The 24,783-nt window shown below is 41.0% G+C and overlaps 1 protein-coding gene across 1 annotated transcript; it reads left to right on the top strand.

Annotated features, from left to right (window-relative positions):
* The first annotated feature begins 6,220 nt into the window (after positions 1 to 6,220).
* LOC306843472 (potassium channel subfamily K member 2-like) lies at positions 6,221 to 24,529 on the top strand. Its single transcript, XM_079374996.1, has 6 exons — positions 6,221 to 6,527; positions 10,165 to 10,282; positions 18,225 to 18,385; positions 23,330 to 23,546; positions 23,625 to 23,764; positions 24,157 to 24,529. The coding sequence occupies exons 1-6, from the start codon at positions 6,339 to 6,341 to the stop codon at positions 24,478 to 24,480; spliced, it is 1,149 nt and encodes a 382-aa protein (XP_079231122.1). The 5' UTR covers positions 6,221 to 6,338; the 3' UTR covers positions 24,481 to 24,529.
* Positions 24,530 to 24,783: the final 254 nt, after the last annotated feature.

Here is a 24,783-nt window from a genome sequence, read left to right as displayed (position 1 = left end):
ACAGGCCGGAAGGCGACAGTGGGGGGTTCAGGAGGAAGACCCTGTCGCGTTCTTTAATATCCGAAAGGGTCAACCACAGGTGCCGCTCCGCCGCCACCAGGGCCATAGACCGCCCAATGGCACGGGCGGTCTCCTTGGTGGCGCGGAGAGACAAATCAGTGGTTCTGCGGAGTGGTTCTGCGGAGCTCACAAATGCCCTCCGCATAAATTCCCTCGCCCTCATCCAACTCCTTGAGCAGCTTGGTATGCCTGCAACACCGCCATGGTGTGCAGACATGACCCAGCGTGACCTGCTGCCACGTACCCCTTGCCCACCAGCGCTGACGATGTGCGCAGCGGCTTGTTGGGCAAGGTCAGAGCCTTCAGGGATGACGCCGTGTCAGGAGACAGATAGCCCGCAAGCGTCTGCTCCACACACGGCATCGCCCCATAACCGCGCTCCCTCGCCCCCGTCACATTGCTATAGAAACCAGACGAGGGGGCGAAGAGGCGGGCCAAAAAGGTTCTCCTCATGACCTCGACACCTCAGTGTGGACGTTGGGGAAAAACGGCAGGCTCCGATGTGGAGGTGAGGTCTGAAACCGCAGGAAATGCTCATCCAGTTTGCCTCTCCGTGGTTCCACCGAACACTCGGCCGGCCAGTCGAGTCTCAACTTGGCAACAGCACGAGTGATCACCTCCACAAGCTCCTCATACTGGGGTGAAAGAGGGGGTGCGACGTGTTCGGCGCCTCCCATGTCAACCTCCTCAGAGGAAGACAAGAGAAGCGCCGCAGCCGCTGCCTGAGGGAAAGTAACCGCCAGGCGTGCTTCCGGACTCGGGGAGCGGTCGCGGGATCCAGCAGGTGAGGATGGAGATAGAGACTCGCTCGTCTCCGATCCCTCTGCTAGATCCCGTTGCGAACCCCACGAGGGCCGTCTCCGCTTCAGCAAAAGCGGGACCTGCACCGCGGGGAACGCCAATGAAAGAACCCTCTCCTGAAAAGAGGGCCTTTCGGGAGCAAAGCACACGCAGAGGAAAACCCTTGCAGTGCGGACAGTCAGCCCCCTCGAGGGCTGCCTCCGCGTGCCTCGCTCCCAAGCAAAGCACACACAAGCTGTGTGTATCCTCCGCACACAAATAACGTTTGCACGGACACACACACAGTCTGTATTGCGCCTCACTCCTCCCAAACTTGGTTTTACAAAGCCTCTTTGACATTGCAAAACGGACAGACAACAGTAAATAAGACTTACAAGACAGAGCGCTTAGCTGAATGACAGAAAGCTGACGCCGGTTGCACCACACGTGCTTTTATACCAGCTGGTCATTACGTCACCCCGCCCGTGACGTCCCTCCCATGTATTGGACAGATTTCATTGGTATTCAGAGCCGGTTATGCTGTAGGCGTTCCCCAAAGCGTCTCCTGACGCAGCTCGAGTTCCTGAAGAGGAACCCTATTGTAATTATTAAGATTTTCAAAGATCACTATTCTGACCTAAAATTGACCAGGCAGACCAAACCATAAGGTGTAGAGACCTGAAACTATGAGGGATGGTAGTTCCCACCCCGTCTACAACATCACCAAGGCTTGCCCTGATCGATAACTCCTAAACCACTCTTTGCAGAATCCTTGACTCAAGACGACCAAAACGCACAACAGATTTGATCGCCACCCTGGCAATATTGTTGGCTATTTAGAATTTTTTGAAAAACCTACTTTTGCAAAGTAGTTCTAGTTTTTTTTGCCCAATCAGAACCTGGTTTGGTGCAGAAAAATTCTCTGGAGAGTGAATATCAATAATTATCAAACAAAGTTGAGTTTTCAACTCACCGTCGCAAAGAGACACCAAAACGTTCAAAAGAAATGGGGCCACCTTTTCTAAAATGGCTATAACTCTTGAACGGAATGAGATGTTTACACCAAACTTGATACACATATGTAAGACCTCAATCTGAAGTCACGTGACAAAAAACATGGAGTTTGGCTATAGCTAACATGTCTATAGCTACGCTTCCGCTAGTCTGATTAACTTGAAAATTCTCATGCAGTGTCTGTCCAAAATTAAGTGCCATGGCTGTCTATTTGTGTATCTTAAAAAACATGGCCGCCATCGGCCAATTCAATTTGAGCACCTATTAGACAGGATTAACGGAAGCCAATTGGAACGAAATTGAGTGGGTCTTTTTGACCCACGGCTCTAAAGGTCTGTAAGAAATTTGAAAGAAATCATTGGCCACTGGGGGCAATATCACATTTTTCAAGTGTGTAAACAATTGTATATTGTGCTTTTTTATCATATGATAAATCTCTGTTAATTCTGAACAACTTTGCCTCAAGACCCACTGCTGTCAATCAAATTGTTTGAATTATTCAAGATTATTAAAAAAAGATATACTTTTGCTTAACCTCAAAAACCACTTCAGTACAATTCTCTGTAATCTCTAGGTCATTAGTTATCAAACTTTCCAATTTGGTTAGCTATAAGAATTTAGAAAATATATGGCATGGCCAAATATACCCAAACGCCTACACAGGGCCGGCGCTAGCCATTTGGGTGCCCTAAGCACAAACGCTTGGCGGTGCCCCCCCCCCCACCACCACCAAAGAAATAACTACCATTCAGAATTTCTTAGTTAGGTTCTCTTTACTTCCAAAATAACTGCTGCAAATAAATAATTGGAACAGAACAATGTAAACACAGAAAGTTAAAAGTGCAAAAAAAGTTTAAAGTGCAAATAACAGTATAAGTGTATGAATTTTATGAAGTATGAATTTTAAAGTGCACATTTTAAACTGCAAATAACCATACATAACTGCACAGTAGAATTTACTTCTACATACTCCTGGCCTTGAGTTGCTCCTTGCATGTATTTTAGCATTGACCCTGCATTCAGAAATACAAGACAAAATATTCAGGGATTCTACTGAAATGCATTTTTGATTGAACCATCAACCATCATACAAAAATATTGCACACATTAGTCTTTTATATAGGCCTATGTGTCACTGGAACATTTAAAATTCAAAACTCTATTTTACCTTTAAAAGAGGTCTGATGAGGCACAATATAATAATTCTGTACATAATTTGTAGGGCTGGGAAAAGATTAATCGCGATTAATCGCATCCAAAATAAAAGTTTGTGTCTACATGATATATGTGCGTGTACTGTGTATAATTATTTTGTATATATAATTTATATAATTTGTATAATTATTTTGTATATATAATTTTGTATAATTATTTTGTATATATATTTTCTATATACAAAATAATTATACACAGTACACGCACATATATCATGTAGACACAAACTTTTATTTTGGATGCGATTAATCGAGATTAATCTTTTCCCAGCCCTAATAATTTGACAACTCTGTGAATATGAAAATATACAAACACTGAGATTGTGTTTTTTTTTTTTCTAATTTCAGTTTCACCAACAGATGTCGCCCTTGGCCGAACCTCTTGAAAATGACCGCATAGAACAACAACGAAAAAACTTTATCTAAGCGGTCTAATTTGGCAAAATCACATCACGTTCAGTTGCAGGGTTTTTCTAAAGTTCACCTTACCAAGAGGCAGATAGGCATTATATTGAAGCGAAGAAATTACAATAGGGAACGTTCTGCACTAATAGCTATATGCACACACATCTGTAACGTATAGCCTACCTAGGGGGAAAATTAGCTTTATTTGTCATTCAAATATGACGATGAGGACCCCAACGATTGGCCTTCCTTTCCTTCTCAAACAAACTGCATCTTTAACAGCCCAAGTTTCAAAATTTCCCGGGGGAGAAACCCCCGGACCCCGTTAAAATAAAAGACTCAACATGCAGGGCTAAAGCCCCGGATCTTTTGCACTACTAGCGACGCGGACGCGCCGACGCCCCTGGACATGCATACTACACGCACAAAACTAACATTTTTATTTAAAACATTGTCTTACCTGCAAGCGACGCGCGAGCATCATCCCGCTGTCTCTTCTTTTTTCTTTTTTCCGCCCCCGACTCTTGGTGCCTTTTCGAGGCCATGTCTGAGGTCGGTGTCGGCCAAATTTGAAATTGATTGAAGCATAATTGAACAGACCACTGGGAGGTGGGGAAGGGGGGGCACCAGAGGGAGACTGGCACAGAGATTCACCTTTTTCTCGACTAATTTGGTCTAGGCCTATATTACTTTTGTATTGCGTTTGTATATTAACATGCTAGAAATATTTTATTTGTTATTTATACTAGTAGCCTATATTGTGATGATATTTTCACGACCCAGATTTTTTGGTGCCCCCCCAAGCACTTGGTGCCCTACGCGCAGTGCGTGATGTGCGTGTGCGGAGCGCCGGCCCTGCGCCTACAATCCTGAACAAAAACTCAAAACTTCACAAAATTAGGTGAGCACATGCAGAGTATGATTCTAAAGAAGCATACCAACTTTTATGGATATCGTACTATAGGTGGCGCTATAACAGCCATAAATTTCTATGGCAAATTACCTGGAATTGAAAATAGTCTTTTTAATCACTGATTTAGGTGGTTACAGGCTTGCTGAATAATACGTAATGTCTTTTTTCATATGTACTTAAATGCATTGAAGTGCTTGAACTCCGGAAATCACTGCTAGATTTGCAAATTATAGAAAGGAAAGGAAAGAAGAGAGAGACACAATGCACCCATGCATGTAACAGAAAAAAAGATACAACAAGCTCAATCTTTAGACATTTTTATTAGATTTAACTAAGAATTAACTAATTATTTTGTGTCCATTGTTAAATTGAGAACTGTATAGTTGGAAATGTACACTGAAACTTTTGAAGCAATAATTGAAACAAAATTCAGTTTAATGATAACATGTAAAATTGTGTTTGTATCGCTGAGGTAAAGAGGGAAAGCAGGCAGTGGACACCCCGGCTTTGGAGTGTGATGTTCAGATCCTAGAACTTCTGTCAGTTCGTTTTCGGTTCAGTGTCGGGGTTCAGACATTCATGCTCTATGTTTTGTCTTTGTTGTGAGTACACGTGTTGAGTGTTCATTCTCTCACCATGCGGTCTTGTCTCATACCTTTTTTTTCTTGTGTTGTTTCTGGTTTAGCATATGGCTTGTGAGTGGTTTCATTGGCCATGTGTTCTTGTGTTATGTTTTGTGTGAACAGATGGCTTTTGTGTTCGTTTCTATATGCAATGTGTTCTTCTCTCTATTGTTGAACACTCTTGTTACCTAATCATTGGATAATTTGTCCACCTGTCCTCCTTTGTTATCCTCACTGTTTGCTTTCCTATTTATCCTTTCCTTGTGTTTTCATTCCTATGATAATTTGTTGTCTTTAATACCCTTGTGATCCTCAAGCTTAAATTATGTGTCCCAGACGTGAGCACCCTTGTCCTGTTTCTTGACTGCTAACCTCTGATACATCAGCAGCAGTGCTGATCACTTGAGAATGATCACAGACACCTGTCATCATTCAATCACAGCCACCCTCACGCAGTATACGTTAAGTAAATCAGAAAATGTAACATAACATGTTCAAGGAACCCTGCGTAATCCTCTGATGGCTGGTCGCTTCCGTCTCACAGCAAGTGGCGCTTGCGCTAGGGTCAATTCCGTCCGTGTTTTGACTTCAGTAAATCAGTTTTGGCAAATACAAACATGATTATTTTTCATGAGTCCAACATCCAACATGAAATTTTATTATTTGAGTCCCAATAAGATAGAAAATAGCAATAAATTAATTTTCTGATGTCTCTTTATGGTTTTGCCCTTTTTAGAGTTAACAAAGACTTTTTTGCTTTTTTAGTTATTTTATTGTTATTATCTTTTTGCATATGGAAAAGTAGTGTTTCTGCAGCTCAAACAAGTGTTCCTGTAGTAGAAGTATGACTGCCAAGGTCATAGGTATGAGTCTAGAAAATGCATGAACTGTACTATGAATGTAATATAAGATGCTTTTGGTACAAGTGTTTTATAAACACAAAGTAAAGGTTACTATTAATTAAAATTGTTTAACACAGTCAAATGTTAGCAATTCAGTTAGCGCATTCATTTAGTTTGACATTACAGTTTTATTCTGTGCAATTTTAATGACTTCAAATAAGAGCACACATACAAATTCCATTTATCAGTAAATTACTGCTGGACTACTGATGTGAATGCATGTATAATCTTATATTATGCTTTTCTTTCTTTCTTTCTTTCTTTCTTTCTTTCTTTCTTTCTTTCTTTCTTCTTCTGTTTGTTAGTGGCTGCTCCCGACCTCCTTGATCCTAAAACAGCCACTCACAACTCCAAACCACGCCTGTCGTTCTCAGCTCAGCCTGTGCTGCTGAAGTCTCCAGATGACTTTGAGCCTCATGTGACTGTTATGCGCTGGAAAACAGTGCTGAGTGTCTTCCTGCTGGTGGTACTGTACTTGATTCTTGGAGCAATTGTGTTTAAAGAGCTGGAACAGCCTCATGAGACGTCCCAGAAACTGGCCATCCTGGTGGAAAAACTGGAATTTCTTGAGCAGCATCCATGTGTCAACTCATCAGACCTGGAACAATTAGTGAAGGTGAAACAGCTGACATGCACACAAACCAAATATTGTCCAAAACACATGTTGGGCTACTTGGGTTACACATTTTAGGTTTCTTATTTATCTGTCCCAAATGTCAGGTTATACTGAATTGATGCTGGGTTCATTTTACTTATTATTTTCATCTTTAAAATAAGAGCATTTGATTTATTTCTATTGATGAAAATAACATTTACTGGCCTGTCTGATCCTGGGCTGTGTTTCCCAAAAGCATCATAAACCAAAGGTTTATGGGAAATGAAAGAATGAAAGAAAACACTTTTCACTGGAGAAGCTTTGCCTTCTGTTATAGACCCAAACATAAAAATTTTGCCTCTTGTCAAACCAGTCTCATGATCAATCATACTAAATTTCTTCCATTACACTCATGGAAACTGTCAATTCTACAAGCGTGTGAATGAAGCTTTGTTGATTAAAATAAGAGCTGGTATTTTGATGGGAGGAGAAATTTTAAAATGGTTAACAACACCGTGTGTCTGCTTTGTAAAAGAGGCACATGTGCACACATGGACAAGTATGGTGGATGCAGGAACACAGCTGAAGCTTTTTTCCCTCTTCTAAAATGGTGAAGTTGGAGATTTGGAAATATTTTGGATTCCAAATAAATGCAAATGGATTGTTGGTTGAAGAAAATTTCCCTTTGTGTAAGACACATGGATAGAAAGTGGCACTGAAACAAAGGATAACTTAAAACTTTTTTGCTATACTTGAAGTTAAATCAAATGTGCTTTAAAATCATAAGAGGAGGTCTCTCCTCAACCACCACCAGTGTGCAGCATCCAGCTACAGGACCACAGCAGCAGTGCGCTCACCACACACCAGCTACAGGTGGAGAGGAGAGAGACAGAACCAATTTAGTGGATGGAGATTATTAGGAGGTCATGATTGACATGGGCCAGTGGAGGGAAGTGCCATGGGATTTTTTAGTGATCACAGAGAGTCAGGACCTTGGTTTAACGTCTCATCCAAAGGACGGTCTTCACAACAATCATCCAAGGTACCTTTCAAAAGGTATGTTATGATGCTGTACTTCTTTTTTTCCACGTTTTTGAATACGAAATAGAATTCAATTTGAATTCAATTCACTGAAAGACAACGAAGACGCCAAAATATAGTAAAATGTGCATGTAATCTGCCACTTGATTGCTTGTACAGTAGTTAGCGAACTATGCTAAAGTTTGCATTTTGTATTAAAAATACTGTTAATCAACTAATACGAAGTTGTGTAATTAATAATGGCGGTGTGGCAGAGTAATGATCAATATCAAGTTCAAGATGGAACACAACACAATTGTACATAACACATAGTTAATGAACTGTTTTAAAATATGTAGGTAATGCTATATTATATCTATACTATCCAATACTGTTGTTGTACTGATAAAAAATTATTTGGGTAATAATCTGTAATTACGTCAGTAATGTTAAGACATATATCTAATGTGTATTTGGCTATGTATTTATTGTGTTGATTATTGTACAGCAGCAATGAATTATAATTGTCTGAAAAGCATATTTTGTTATTTTGCTTACATTTTCAGAGGCATGGATTTTTGTGTTTATTTATTTATTTTTTTTCCTGTTTTACAGAGCGGCCCATGCATATAGTGCCAGTTCATCTTTGGCTGAAGTCAGTGATCAGCCAGTGATCAAAGAAGCATTGCAGCATCAGGTTGCATGTGAACCCTAATCTAACTGAGCCGAAGAAATCAGTCAGGCCATAGTAAATTGCTTTGCTAAGAACATGATACCCATTCACACTGCAAAACCAGAATTTCAAAAACTGATGGAAACTACAGTTCCACTTAACAAATTTCCCACACAGAAATGGTCAAAGACAGAGATACCAAACATAATCTAAAAGTCTAAAAGCGTGTGGCCTAAGGAAAATGGTATGCAGCAACCACTGACTTATGGACCAGCAGTGAAGGCACTGATCCATACATAAGCTTCATAATTCACTACCTCAAAGATTGGAAACTTCACTCATTTTTTGAAAACATGTTGCAGGAGTGACATCAACAAAATCACCAAAAAATCCTTGAAATAATCGTTTACAGATAATTTGGCTTCAGAGAGCAGAGTAAGCATGTCAGCATGATGCTGGTGCTAGGTACCATGCTCTCAGACATTCTTGACATGAAAAATGAAGACAGTGCTTTTCTGATGACTTTTGAGGCCACGATCAAATGATGAATTGAGGAAGCCTCAAAATTGACTTTTTGACTGAAATTTGGCTACACTGAGTGAGAGAGCTGTCCATGCCGAGCAAATCAGCACAATCTATCCTCCTCTGAAAGGCAGTGCCAAAGCTTGGCCACCCTTCTCAAGAAAATCACCTCCACAAGGCAACAGAGAAAAGAGAAGGGTGAAGGCAGCAGCACCCCGACGACAAAGGTGGAAGCTATACCTTTCTGTGCCACCAATAAAATGAGTCAAATGCATCCACTGCATCCAGATGCAGTGGTGGTATTGGCATGCTGAAGAACTACCTCATCTTGCTGCAATGGCTCAGAAGTTTCTTAGCATTCCCGAAAGAAGTGTTCCTTCAGAGAGTGTATTTAGCGCCAGAGAAAAACAGTTATTGAACCTTTATTAAGAGGACAACACTGAAATGTGCAACCTGTTTTTCAATTTCTTTTTGTAATGATCAGAAAAGACACCATATACCAAGATAAAAACAGCAAATATCATGTTATGAAATATTTCATATCGTAACATGCCTACAACATTCACATTCAGGGACAACAATTACTGGAAATGTGTGGTTGCTTCCACAGTTGCTCCTAAGAAGAGGTCCCTCGTCTTCGTTTTTTACCTTTGCCCACAATATCTTCATCAGAGTGACACTTTATGTGACGTTACATTGGCCTTTCCCTCTTTGATGCAGAGAGATGGGTTACTAGATTCAATAAAGAAACTGTCCATGTATGCCAATGCATAAACACCCACAACGTCTGTGCTGAATGTGATTTGCATGGCGTGGTTCTTGTGGGTCAGTATTTTAGAGGAAGCAGCAGTGCCATTTCAGTGTGATTGTACTTGTTTAAACCAGTCTGTGGGTGCTTAGTATAATATGAATATTTTTGTGCTAAAATAAAAACTGTTTAGTCAATTGTTGCTCAGACAGATGCAACAGGTAATTCTAGTGTGGCTTTGTTTGGAACTATTTACATTGGGCTTGGGTTTAAGTCTTCTTTCCCTTTGTTGAGTTTAAGAAAGCTCACAGATCTGTTCTTGTTGTAGTCACACACACACCTCACAGACATTTCAGTCCTTGCTTAAGTGTGCTGCTGATTGCTACGTGAAACAGCACACCTGAGACACTTTGCCATTCAGATAATAGATCACATGTGTTACACTGGAGCTCCCCATGGCCCTGATCATCTCCATCATCCAGCAGTGCACTGTACCTAATGGCTCAATCACAAAAGTATGCTTAGTTTTTTTTTGTTTTTTTTAGACATAAGACATTTTAGACATACTAATCTGTTAATCATTAAATATTTGAATATGTCATACACTGAGGCAGAAACAGTATTACAAATGTGTGTGAACATATGAATATTTTGGGAATATGTGTAATAATAGAAACCTTTTTCTCTTATCACAGCAAGTGGTGTCAGCGTTACGAACAGGAGTGAACCCTTCAGGAAACTCATCCAATCAGAGCAGTTTATGGGATCTCAGCAACTCCTTCTTCTTCGCTGGAACAGTTATTACAACCATAGGTAGTAAAGGACACACACAAACATATCTACTACTTAGTCAGTAGCAGCATCTTTTTTGACTTTATGCATTGTCTCTCGGCAGTAGCAGCATCTTTTTTTTTACTTTATGCATTGTTTCTCGTTAAGGCTCATAAGAAAAGTGATTGTTCTCAACATGTATGTTAAAACTGCCAGAGTAAACCAAAAGGCTCCAATCTGAAGTCAATTTGAGTATTTTTTTAAGAACACTGTAATGATGTCAAGCAGTTGATGCAAGCTGACAGATGGAACTGAGTCTGCTCAAAAGCATTAACAGTTAAATATTTTACATTTATGCCATAGAAATTGAATGTTTATTTCCCACAGTGGTAGAGCAGCTAACAGATGGCTTAGCGCATGCAAGGCAATTAAACATGCACTTTATATAGCTTAAAGCACTTACCTTTCTTGGAAAAGAATGCTGTTATCTTCTGGACCCCTTTAGACTTTGTTTCATCTCTCTCTTCTTCTTCAAGTGCTTTTAGTGATGAGATTTGTGTGTTTTTGTGCCTGATATTATATGACTTTCTTTAGCTCTTTTTGGTTAATTTCAGTTCTTATCACCCGACGTCTGCAATTTCATGTACCAGTTTGGACGGGACTAACATTTCCGTGTTTATTACAGAAGTGGGTGTGTGGTTGCTTGCATCACATACGGCGTACGTCTAATGAAATATGTATATATAATATATATAATTTTTTATTACAAAAACATAATTTAAATAGACTTCACATTAATTTATAGAAGTGGCTGATAAAAATAAACCCATGTAAGTGAGCAGTAAAATCTACACAAGTATCTTACCTGCCGCTGATGTTAAAATTGCCAGTCTTAGCATTTTCCGTGATTTTTATCTCTCCTTATTTATTTTTTCATCGGATACCATCCATAGTGAAAGGTGCCGCATGTGGAAGAATGGTAGCTCAGGTAGGCCAAAAAACACATGAGGAGAAGCACTGGGATAATACAATATCAGCAATCACAGACATTTGCAATCGGATGGGATTAGATTTCTCAGAGGACCATTGAGTTTTTTCCGAAAAACAGTAGGTAATTCAATTCAAGTTTAGTTGTATAACGCTTTTCACGATACAAATCATTGCAAAGCAGCTTTACAAAAAATTGTAAGTGTTAGGGAAGCAGACTTCACACAAAGGATTAGTTCAGAGCAGTGGTGTTTATTGACAGCAGAGCAATCAACGGAGGATGAGATGGTAAGTATTACGTGCAAATATACTTTGTAGGAAGATATGAGTGGGTGACTGGACTGAATTGTCTTGACAGGAACTCGTGGACGCTGAGAGAACCACACAAACCTCACTGTGAGATGAAGACTTTCTTGACAGGAGATTGTATTACGAAACTGGAACCAGGAGACGGAGAGACACAACGCTGGAGGGATCACAAGAGGTAAGTAGACAGGCAGGTAAGTAACAGGTAAGCCGCTGTGATAGCATATAGGAGTCCACTTCATAGGAACGAGACCGGACATTTGAGTGCAGTGAGGTGTGTGGTTTTAAAGTGCTAGGTGATGAGGTTGAAATGCCGTGCAGGTGTGTGTAATTAGAATTCCGGTGATGGTGTGCATTGTGATTAGCTGGTGTGGGAGCCTGGCCGATCCGTGACATTACCCCCTCTCCACGGCCCGCTCTAGAAGGCCGAAGACCCCGACGTCGTCATGGTCTACCTCTGGGAGCTGGTCGGTCTGGGTGAGTGGAGTGGAATTCTTCGAGTAATGTTGGGTTTAGGATGTCATCTCTGGGGACCCATGACCTCTCCTCTGGGCCATAACCCTCCCAGTCGACAAGATACTCCAACCGACCACCACAGCGCTGGGAGTCCAGGATCTCCTTTGTTGATGGCACCATCCTCCAGTATCAGCGGGAGAGGGGGTTCTTCACTCGGACCAGGCTCTGTGGAGGAAGAGACAGGAGAGTGGTAAGGCTTCAAGAGTGATACGTGAAAGGTGGAGTTAATTCTGTATTGTGGAGGTAGTTGCAGTTGGAAGGTGACTGGGTTGATTTGTCTCAAGACGGTGAAGGGTCCAACATATCTGGGACTGAGCTTTTTGCAGGGCAGGCGCATCCGAATGTCTCTTGTTGACAGCCAGACCTTCTGTCCCGGCTGGTACTGTGGGGCTTCGGACATACGAAGGTCTGCTGTCATCTTGCGCCTGCGAACTGCATGTTAGAGATGATGGTGAGCATCGTCCCAGACCCTCTCGATCTCTCGGAACAAGTAGTCGACCGCAGGTACCTTCGACGGTTCCCCCGACCAGGGGAATAGAGGTGGCTGGTAACCGAGTACCCACTGGAAGGGAGTGAGTCCAGTAGAAGTTTGACGCAAGGAATTCTGGGCGTACTCGGCCCAGCCAATAAACTGGTTCTAAGAGTCCTGGTGGCTATGGCAGATGGTTCATAGGAAGCGACCAATTTCCTGGATTTTCCTCTCTGTCTGCCAATTAGTCTGGGGATGGTATACTGAAGATAGACTTACAGTCACACCTAGGAGTTGCCTCCACTCTTCGAGGGCTAGCTTGATAGCCAGAAGTTCCCTGTTGCCGATGTCATAATTCCTTTCCGCCGGGCTGAGTTTCCTGGAAAAGGCACATGGATGGAGTTTGGCTGGAGTCTCCTGCTGCTGAGTTAATATAGCTCCAACCCCCGTAGTGGAGGTGTCCACCTCTACAATGAATGGTTTCTGGGGATCAGGATGAATGAGGATTGTAGCATGGGTAAAGGCTTCCTTCAATCTTTCAAAGGCTTCAGTGGCGGCTGGCGTCCAGGACAGAGACTTGGGATTGTTACGTAAGAGGTTGGTGAGGGGACTGGTTATGGCACTGTAATTCTGGATGAATCTTCTGTAGAAGTTGGAGAAACCCACGAATCGCTGGAGTTCCTTAATGCTGGAAGGTACGGGCCAGGTCTTAATGGCATCCACCTTCCCCTCGTCCATTCGGATGCCACCACTATCGAGGTTGTAACTTAGGAACTGCACTGAGGGTTGATGGAATGAACATTTCTCGGCTTTTAGGAACAGTTTGAACTCTCTCAGGCGTTGTAAGACCGCCGCAACGTGGTGGCGATGTTCAGCCAAGCTCTGAGAGTAGATGAGGATGTCATCGATGTAAACTAGGACGAACCAGTGTAGATACTCTCGGAGCACCTCGTGCATGAAGTCCTGGAATACAGAGGGGCCGTTGACAAGGCCATACGGCATAACAAGATATTCATAGTGGCCGGTAGGTGTCACAAAGGCTGTCTTCCACTCGTCCTCCTCGCGTATCCGGATGAGGTTATACGCGCTGTGGAGGTCTATCTTGGTAAAGATGGTGGCACCTCGAAGATGTTCTAGGGCGGCTGGGACGAGAGGAAGAGGGTTACGGAACTTGACTGTAATGTTATTCAGTGCCCGGTAATCTATGCAAGGCCGCAAGCCTCCGTCCTTCTTGGCCACAAAAAAGAAACTCGAAGCAGCAGGGGAGGTTGAAGAGCGGATGTAACCTTGCTTAAGTGCCTCATCGATATACTCCTCCATGGCCTTCTGTTCGGGAAGTGACAGTGGGTATATTTTACCCTTGGGCACTGACTCACCTGGTACAAGATCGATCGCGCAGTCCCATGGCCGATGAGAAGGTAATTGGGAGGCCTTCTTTGGGCAGAAGACGTCTCTGAAGGGGGCATAACAGGTGGGTATGTCGATGGATTGCTTCTCAACAGGGCTCTCAATGGAGGTAGAATTCACAGTTATAATCTGAGTCTGTCGAAGGAGTGGTTGCAGGATACTGGGGAAACAGTCTGGCAAACATTGATTGCCCCACTTCAGGACTTCTCCGGTGCGCCAATAGATCTGAGGTTCATGTTGTACAAACCATGGATGCCCGAGAATGATATCCGTTCGTGCTCCCTCCAGAAGCAGTAGGTGAATGCTCTCTTCACTGACCCACTCTCATTTGGATGGGACCGGCGCTGAATCGGACACTGCTTCGACCGATGGGTTTCCTGGTTATCGATTGGACCTGGTAGATTGTTTGGTTCACAGTAGTTGAGAGTTTGAGTTGTTGGCAGAGGCTCACTGATATGAAGTTCCCGGCAGACCCCGAATCAAGGAGGGCTTGGACTGGAATGGATATGTTGGGGGTAGTAAGCATTACTACAGTTGTGAGCGGCTTCATATTTTGAGTGATGGGTTGAATGACACTCACCAAAAGTTGAGGAGGGCAAACAGGGCATGTGGATCTTACCTGCCCGCCATTTCCACAATAAAGCCATAATCCATTATTCAGCCGCCTCTGCCGCTCAGCATAAGACAGATGAGCATTATCAATTTGCATGGGTTCATGAACTGGTTCTGGAGGGTGACTTGCATCTGGCTAGCGAAAGGGAGGAGTACAACGGGTTAACTGTGGTTGTTCAGCAAAGCAGGATTGCATGCGTGTGGAACATCGGATAGACTGTTGAATAAAGTTTTCCAAACCACAGGAGTCATCATAGCTGGCGAGCTGCAACCGCAATCTGGGCTCCAAACCCTGGCGATAAGTGGTGAGAAGGGAACACTCATTCCATCCGCTGGCTGCCACTAGGGTCCTAAACTGAAGGGCATATTCATTGATGGATTTGGATCCCTGGCGGAGATGATAGAGCTGATCGCTGATGGAGGAATCACCAGAAGATCGACCAAAGACTTCACGGAAGTGGGTTATGAAACTATTGAATGATTGAGTGACGGGACCAGATTGTGACCAAATAGTTTCAGCCCATTGGAGCGCTTTGCCAGTTAGGAGGGAAACGATGAAGGCTATTTTGGATCTTTCGGTGGGATACAGATGCGGTTGCATTTCTATGGTCAGCGAGCACTGCAGGAGAAACCCGTTGCACTCCTCCGCCACGCCAGAGAAGGGCGCTGGACTGGCCATGGGACTGGAGATCACGGGAATAGAAGAAGTGGTGGTACTGGTTCCTGAGGTGATCTGTGGTGCTGGCGGAGGGTGTCCACGAGTTCCTGGAAAGGGTCGGGATTGCTCATGCTGTACCTTCGGTGTTGGTCCGGTCTTCTGTTAGGGAAGCAGACTTCACACAAAGGATTAATTCAGAGCAGTGGTGTTTATTGATAGCAGAGCAATCAACGGAGGATGAGATGGTAAGTATTACGTGCAAATATACTTTGTAGGAAGAGATGAGTGGGTGACTGGACTGAATTGCCTTGACAGGAACTCGTGGACGCTGAGAGAACCACACACCTCACTGTGAGATGAAGACTTGCTTGACAGGAGATCGTACGAGAAAACTGGAACCAGGAGACGGAGAGACACAACGCTGGAGGGATCACAAGAGGTAAGTAGACAGGCAGGTAAGTAACAGGTAAGCCGCTGTGATAGCATATAGGAGTCCACTTCGTAGGAACGAGACCGGACATTTGAGTGCAGTGAGGTGTGTGGTTTTAAAGCGCTGGGTGATGAGGTTCAAATGCCGTGCAGGTGTGTGTAATTACAATTCAGGTGATAGTGTGCGTTGTGATTGGCTGGTGTGGGAGCCTGACCGATCTGTCAAGTTTCTACATTACATTTAGGAATAGGTTATTTGTGGTGACTATGACAGAAATGTACATTAAAAATCATTCAGTTAGTTACAAATTGCAAGACGGTGAACACTATTAACTGCAATGTTTGTATGTTGCAATTAAACTTTGGTAATTCTGTATGTTGTTCCAGGTAATTTGGCTCTTTTGCCACAGACTTGGCAAATTTGTATGGGATTAAAATCACAAAGTGGGTCTGTGAAACACAAATTTCTCTTACGTTCCCATCTGAACAGAGCTTTTGGCTGAATTTGCCCCAGTCGCACAGCTGGAAACTGATCGTATTCAAAGTATCTTACTTATGAACATTTACCGTAAAGGACAAAGTGAGCAAAACACTAGTGACACCTCTGTCTAGGACCCATAACCACAAGCAAGCAATGTTTGGTTTAGTCTTATAGTTTTCGAAAGAATAAATTGTAAATTTCTGAAAATTGCACACTATAAAAAGTCCACGAACTGGACTGAAATGTTAGCGTTTTTGGCTGTATCTCATGAACTAAGTGTCATAGGAAGACTCCTCAGGTCATGCTCTTGAGAGCCCACATCCCCTTATGTATTCCTACCTAATTTGTTTTTCCTATCATCAAATCGTGTTTGAGTTCTTGAAAATATTGCTGTAGTAAAGGACACAGCGATGGAGTAAAATAACACGGTCTTAAATAAATCCACAAAGAACTCTCAGGAGATCGTAGGAGAAATGTAACCACATCCATATACAAAGACTCTTGAGTTTAGACAATGAACTAATAAAACTAGCTTAAATACACAGAGTATGATTAACTGAAACAGAACATGTGTGAACTAATTAGGAACTAAGGAGACTAACGGGAACTCAGGAAGAAAAAACAGGACAGAACACAGAAAACTCAACCACAACAGAACATAACCCTGACAGCACTTTGTTGCTGGTGTTTTATTATTTAATTTAATAAATATTATAATTAAATTAGTTATTATTCAATAATTCTAATATATTAATTATAATCTATTGATATTATGATATTGTCTTCAATTAGAATTATGTAGTGTAATTCAGATGTATTATTAAATGTAAAAATAAATAAATACAACATAATATAAATATCTGGTTTACATTACCCAAAATTGACAGTTGACAGCTGAGATATTTACTGTACCCCGGGGTGTTTCTTGCCTGGGGTAGGGAGTCATCTTATCCCAGTATAGTTGGGCAGGATTGCCCCCTTTCATGATTTTCAGTTTGTTGTTAACAGCTAAATTAACAAATGTTTCCATTTATTTCCCCTTATAATATATTGGAGGAAGTATCATCATAATCATCCAGTACATGCCAGTCATCTCTAAATATCCTTTGATGTTTCAAAATCTTTTGTAATTTTCTGAATGACAATCTGTTGTCTGTAATCCTTCAGTAAAACACAGTGTACTTCTGAGACGCAGATTCTCTGAGTGCATGCATAGTCGCTGTGTTCACGCTGCTGTAATCAATCACAAGTAAAATGGCATTTTTCACACATGACTGACATTTAAGTAAGGGATAGTGTACTTCCAGTGGGTTGTTATTGCAAAATAGGCCTTGAATTATTCTGGCATTATCCTCCTTATTGCATGGCTACTTGCCGCGTAAGTAAATAATTAGACACGAAATATTGATTTGAGTTTAATATTTTATTCGTTCTGTGAATGCAAAGCTTCTGAAAAGAAAAAGTTCCTAAAAAACTGCCTTGAGTTTAGTTGAAGTTCAGACAAGACAGATATTTAAGGTGTAATGTACAATCGTATCATTAATTACACAGTTTTTCACCACATTAATAAAGATGGGCATAAAATGTTATTTGAGAAAAAGACTTATTTAAAATCTTACCCATTTATTATCTTAAATCCTTCATAATAACTTCAAATAATAAATTTTACTGGCGACGACAGGACAGGGCAAGGCAGACATCAAACACGAGTAAACAAAGTAACGAGTAGACCAGACCCAATCTAACTCAACAGACAGGACTATAAATACACAGGTAAATCATAGATAACGAGACAAACACAGCTGGACAAGAATTAACTAATGATTACATTTAACAAGGACAGGAAACAAACCAAATATGGACACACAAGGCGGGAACACATGACTCACACGACAGAGGACTGACACTCACCTTGTCTCCTGAAGTTACATTATTGTAGTAAACCGCTTGAGTGTGTGTGTGTGTGTGTGTGTTTGTGTGTGTGTGTGTGTGTGTGTGTGTGTGTGTTTTTTAAACTAAATACAACCACTCAAGAGATAACAACAATTTGTACAATTTTGAAAGTCATTTCTCAGATACTTTTTGAGTACTTATTATTATTTTCCTTTATTCACTCCAGGATTTGGGAATATCTCACCTCACACAGAGGGTGGACTCATCTTCTGTATTATCTATGCCCTGTTGGGAATTCCTCTGTTTGGTTTCTTGCTGGCAGGCGTGGGAGATCAGCTTGGAACCATCTTCGGAAAGGCAATTGCTAAAGTGGAGGGGATGATTGATGTGAGTTAAAGCTGTTTTTACATTGATATTAAGTATTAGTTCAGTCAGTACAAAACCATTTTACATTTATGTAACTTACATAATTATATAATTGACATTAGAAATAAGTACAAATGATTCCTAATTGTGAAGTTGACAAGTAAAGTATTTCCTCTTGTTATAAACACAAACTAGGCTCATTGGAAATACGTGCCTGTATATACATTTCTGCAGAACCGAAAAAACATACCTATATGTATGAATTACTGTAGTTTCCAGTTGAAATGAACCGTAGAGGCAGTAAAACTCTCACAACTTTTATTCCTTTTTACACAAAGTAGGATTTACTGGTACAGAGTTTTGTGAAAACTATTTGAAAACTGATACTTTTGAATGTTGCCGTCACATATAGAGCTTCATATGCATGAGTTTTCTAATTTAGTAGGTTTGCTTGGTAGCTCACTTGCACTTAAGTGATGAGGAGGTCCGGTAAGAACTCTACTATGACACTACGTATGAAACTACGGTTCGACAAAACAGCTCAAATCCACATAAGGAAGTTAAAATAGCACAGCTGCACCAACAAATGCATTTTTATATCATTTTTGTATTTCACTATTTGGTAGGTTTAGGGTTGGGTTTGGTGTAGGGGATATTGTCAACACGACAGAGCATTAACCTTTTAGCGAAACTCCTTGGATATTTTAAATTCTGAACAGCCGCAATACATACCTCAAGCAGCATAATAAAAACGCTGCAATTCGTGCCAACGTAATAAAAACGTGCTACAGTCACGTATTGAACGTGTCTTTTAGCGCCACTCTCTGGACATTCCACTTTGAAACTGCTGCAAGTGTGCAGTAAGGTACGTAATTACGTTGTTGAAGAAATTTATATAGAGGCACGTATTTTCATGAGCTTGGGTTGCATAAAGAACCAAAAAACAAGCACTTTTTGAAGATGATATTGTATATACAGGTCCTAAAGTATAAACTCAATGCAACAAAAGTCAGTATAGTGTCCAATCCTATTCCTGGAGATTACCTTATGCAAAGTTCAGCTCCAGCCCTGATCAACCACACATGAACCAGCTAATTGAGATCTTTCCAGACCAGTGTGTTGGAGCAGGACTGGAACTGAACTCTGCAGGTAGGTACAGTTAGAGCTCCAGGAACAGGATTGTGCACCCCTGAAAAGTGAATACTCCTGTGATCACAGTAATAATAGTGAGTACATCTGTGATTTCCTATCTGCATGAAAATGGTGAGAAAATGGGCTGTGTCTATCAAAGTCTGCATTGTAGCTCCGAAGAGAAATTGAAATATCTGATTGTGAGACTTGTACAAGAATACAGGAAGATTGGTGACAAACTAAAAATCAGTCGAAACAGAGGTCGGAAGGTATGAATGAGCCATAGTACCATTAATCAGAGCTGCAGTGGCCATCCTACTGACATAATCATATGGGCATTGTGCTACTTGCACAATCTCACTCTGAAAACCAGACATGCGAGTGCTTTAGACCCCGCTCAGGGTTAATTAATGGAAATCAGAAATTCTGTGACAGCTCAGACAGTGCTAAGGACATTGCATTTCTTTACTTATATTTCTCAAGTCTTCTACCTTTCTCCATTCCTTCAGGAGATGTATAAAGTGCATGAGTAGCTACATGTCACATCACATTCCCAACACTGCAGACCATCCCAGTCTTTTATCCGTGCTCTGTCCCTGCTGATAAAGTCACTTTCAGCTTTTCTATGGTTGCTCTCTGTCGACTGCCTGTTTGTACAGCATGATCATAGGCAGCACAGATGGAAACACACTGTCTTCACTAAGTGCTCTTGATGATCGTTGATGAAACATTTTCCACTTAATTAATTGTATTTTCATTTGGTCTGTTGAGGAAAGCCATTTCATTAAAACAGGTCACAGCGGACACTTCAACTAGATAGCTGATAGATTTTTCACTTAATGTGTAATACAGTAACTACTGAATATTAAACTATTAAAATGAGTGAGACAGAATGAGAACCATCAGAAATATAAATTAAATATAAGATATATGAGATATGTGACACAACCTGTCCCACAATTTAATATGCTGTTGCTTTTTAAAATACCAGTTGAAAATAACACACTTTAAAATTAATCACACATGATAACTAGAGTGTTCTTAACACAAATGTTCCATTTCGTCTTCTTTTAATTTAATTAAAAATCATGACATTACATTTTTAATTACTCCCTCTAACGCCCCTATCCTGACAGCATAATGCAATACCTATTAAATATTTATTTAACTTAGGGCATTGCATGCTGAGGGTCCTTAGTATTCAATATTTCATACTGCCTCATTTTGACAATTATATTTATAAATATCTCATGGTTTTTACAAGGTTTTGACAGGAACAGGCATTCGTAGCCTTGAATCTGAATATCCTCTGTACTCCGTATTTCACTTGCTATGAATTCAGTAATGTCATATAGGCTTGCCATGATTATAAGTGGGTCCTATTAGTAGTTAGCAGCATCAGGATCACAAAATGCTGATGGCAAAGTAGGTTTGGTGACATTTATCTTTCATTTGGCCAGTAAACAGTAACAGATGTAGTTTCAGTGTGATATTGACCCATAGTAAGAAAAAAATACTTTCTCACAATATTGTGAGAAACAACAGAAGCAGCTGGAGATTCCAACCAAACATATCTCTAAACATCTTGAACAGATTAATCCAAAATAATTATTTTTTTCACTTCAGCTTGTTTTGTCCCTGTAATGACAGGTTAGTGTTTTTATTAGTACTCCCTAATGCATTATTGAAAGGTGCACTCGGTGGGTGCTTCTTACTATGCTAATAGATGTTTCCCCACTCCCCAGCCTGTGACCAGAAAATACATTGTCTGCCATCATGAAGTATGTATTAATTCTGTAATTGCACCACAGTTGACCTTACAACAGCATTTTACTTCACCATGGCCGCTGCTTTTCAAGGGCAGGTACTCTATCTATGTCCATCACAAAATGATATCACGGGATGGTTCATTCACTGATACACCGGATTATTTTGAAAAAAAATACTTCACAGGCAGTTAATCACTGCACAAAAAAAAAATCACATGCACAAACAATTTCAGAGACAAATGTCGCAGCTATTGGAGGGAGTCAGTGGAGTGATTTGTCATACTGACGACATTCTTGTCTTCAGGCAAAACCAAGCTGAACACGACCTGCTCCTGCCAGGGTTTTGACAAATATTCAGTCAGTGGGTCTCACACTAAATGTACCTTGCTACATTTTTACCATTAATTTGTGGTATAAATATGGATATGGTCGAACCTCAGAGACAGAGAGGAACTGAGTTCACCAAAGGTTGCGGCATGCGTTCTCTTGTGGGGAAACAGAAACGATATGATGGAAACCTGACGCATACATATCCAGGAGTCTGATGTATACTGACAACTGAAAATGAGTCAGTGGCAGTGACGCTGGAGTGTGAAAGACTTGTTTCAAATCTGCAAGGTCTGCACTTCACTATACTTAGTGACCATAAAGCTTTAAAAAAAAAAACGGAATAAAATGGCCTCAAAAGGTGAAGGTACACTTTCTCTCCGGCTGACTAGAAAAGTATGCTTTTAGAAACAGTATCAGTATAATAGCCAGTGCCTTATTGATAGGTGAGGGCAGAACTGGCAGAACTGGCAAAGAAAACATACCTGCTCATACTATTTCTCCAAATATGTAGAGATTCCACATAGAAACACTATAGGTATATCCTCAGAATAGAACAGTCAAAGAATCTTTTTTCAGACAATGGACCTCAGTTTGTTTCACACACACATTTCAAACAGTTTAATAAAAACACAACAAAGTTGTGCTGATCTCTGGAGCATGGCTTTTCTTCATGCTCTACACACCAAAACCCAGGGAATATGGATTACATATAGCTAGACCTGCAAGAATGCAAGAAAGCACCAGGCAGTGAATTACAGTTCATCACATCACATTCCAGCTGCATTGTATTTGGTACAGAAAGAGAGGGGTACTGCAAAGAAAGAGTTCAAGTTATATGAAGTGTTGCACTGAAAATAAAATCATGTTGAGTTACAGTCACCATAAGTGAAAGTGAACGTGTTCCATAGATAAAAGGGAGGTGTACTGATAGGGACCGCAATACCCAGAATGCATAAGCGAGAGAGAAAGAGGAAGGAAGGAAGGAAAGAATAAACCGTGATCTGGGGAGATGCACACAGGTGCCGGGAGTCTTGCTTAATGTCATTGCAGAGAAGATAAGAACCAGCTCCATGTAAAATGAAACTGCTTTATTAAAAGATGTCTGGAGTCTTTGTCTTATGGGAGTCTAATGATTTTTCTCAAAAGTGTTTTCCATTATGCGTAAAACGTATTATTTACTAAAAAAATGGAGCGCATCCCGAAATGAGCAGAACCAGACCACACTGTAGTGTACAGACAGTAACATTAATTTCAGTTGCACATGCAGACAAATCATGCAGTGATAACTTGGCATTAGCTACTTTTGTTTGCCGTTTGTTTGTCTGAGTGAGTAACTAAACAGTAACTAAAGGGGGCGGGGCTTACCGATAGGTCAGTTCTGCTCCTGGAGGTCCACCTTCCTGCATAGTTTAGCTCCAACACAGTTGCCTGGAAGTTTCTAATGATCCTTGATTAGCTGGGTCAGGTGTGATTATTTAGGGCCTAAGCTTAACTTGGCCCTCCAAAAGCAGGATCATGGAGCATGGGCTCATTTGATTTGCAGCAGTGCATAAATGCCAACATCCTTGCACAGAGAGTTATCACGGCAAACACTGCTCACGTTTTATTTTCAGAAAATGTAATTGTTTTCTCTAAGTATATTCTCTGGATTCTGTAAATTTATATATATTTATTCATCCATCATTCCATCTGTGGATGCCTCCATCTTTCCATCCATGCTTTTTTCCTTCCTCAGAAGTGGAATGTGAGTCAAACCAAGATCCGTGTGATTTCTACCGTTCTTTTCATTTTGTTTGGTTGTCTCCTCTTCGTCACCCTGCCGGCCATCATATTCAAACACATTGAGGGCTGGAGTGCACTGGAGTCCATCTACTTTGTCGTCATTACCTTGACAACCATCGGCTTTGGAGATTTTGTCGCGGGCGAGCGACGCCAGCACGAAGAGAACAGTGGTGAGCAAAAACAGGACACACATACATGTGCTTAGTGGTTTGCAAAATGGATTATAGCATCGTGTCTTGTTTGTTCAGGTGGTTCTGAGTTGGAGTACCTGGACTACTACAAGCCCCTGGTGTGGTTCTGGATCCTGATTGGTTTAGCATATTTCGCTGCTGTTCTCAGTATGATTGGAGACTGGTTTCGTGTCATATCCAAGAAAACAAAAGAGGAGGTATGTTCTCATATGAAGCAATAAATTATGCAATCTTTAAACAACAGCTGCACACACACATCTATGCAAGGCTTTAAAACCAACATGAAATTAAAACTGAACGTATTTACAGTGTTAGTTCACCCCAGAATAAAAATTCTGTCATAATTAACTCACCTTCATGTGAATAAAACCCTAAACTAGCTATCATATAATGAGATCATGTCTCTTCAAAAGACTTGGATTAAAGCACTGGATTCATATGGATAACATTTATTTCAATAGCTTGATACTTGATGTAAACATGCTTCGAAACCGTTTCGAACAGCACGAGTAAATAATGACAGAATATTTAGTGCACTAACCCAAAAACATTATTTTGTAATGTCAATCTATTTCTTTTTGGAATATAGGTAGGAGAATTTCGAGCTCATGCTGCTGAATGGACTGCTAACGTGTCCGCTGAGTTTAAAGAGACACGCCGGCGATTGAGTGTCGACATTTACGACAAATTCCAGCGTGCTGCATCAATCAACCGCAAACTATCCGCTGAAATAAACCTCAGCCCACCTATCAATCAGCAGATGACACCAGGGAAACGTGCACGTTCAGTTAACCTTGGAGATGAGAAAGAGGTGTATCCCTACACGCTTGTACGAAACGGAAGCTTATTCCTCAACGGGCTCATCCCGGATTACGCTGACCATCGGGATATCACTAAAATACAAACAAAATGAACTGGAACTAAAGATGTTCACTGATAAAGTGTGACAAGATAAGAAGCATAAAAAAAGAATACAATGAAAAAAAAAATAAAGGGGCAAAGAAAAGACTTCACATTTTATATAAAGAAAACCTGCCCTAACTTTTAATGTGGACAAAAATCCTTGTTTTCCATTGACGGCCATGCAAAAGTAGCCATGTATTCTAATTAATAATTTTGATATAGCCACGTATAACAAGTTATTTGAATTTATATGTTTACAGATTAATATACTGTAGATGTTTCACAAGCTTTCTGTGGCAAGGGTCTACAAGGC

The sequence above is a fragment of the Barbus barbus genome, assembly GCF_936440315.1.
Source record: "Barbus barbus genome assembly, chromosome: 24".
Classification (NCBI taxonomy): domain Eukaryota; kingdom Metazoa; phylum Chordata; class Actinopteri; order Cypriniformes; family Cyprinidae; genus Barbus; species Barbus barbus.
This window is presented reverse-complemented; position numbering and strand designations above follow the sequence as displayed.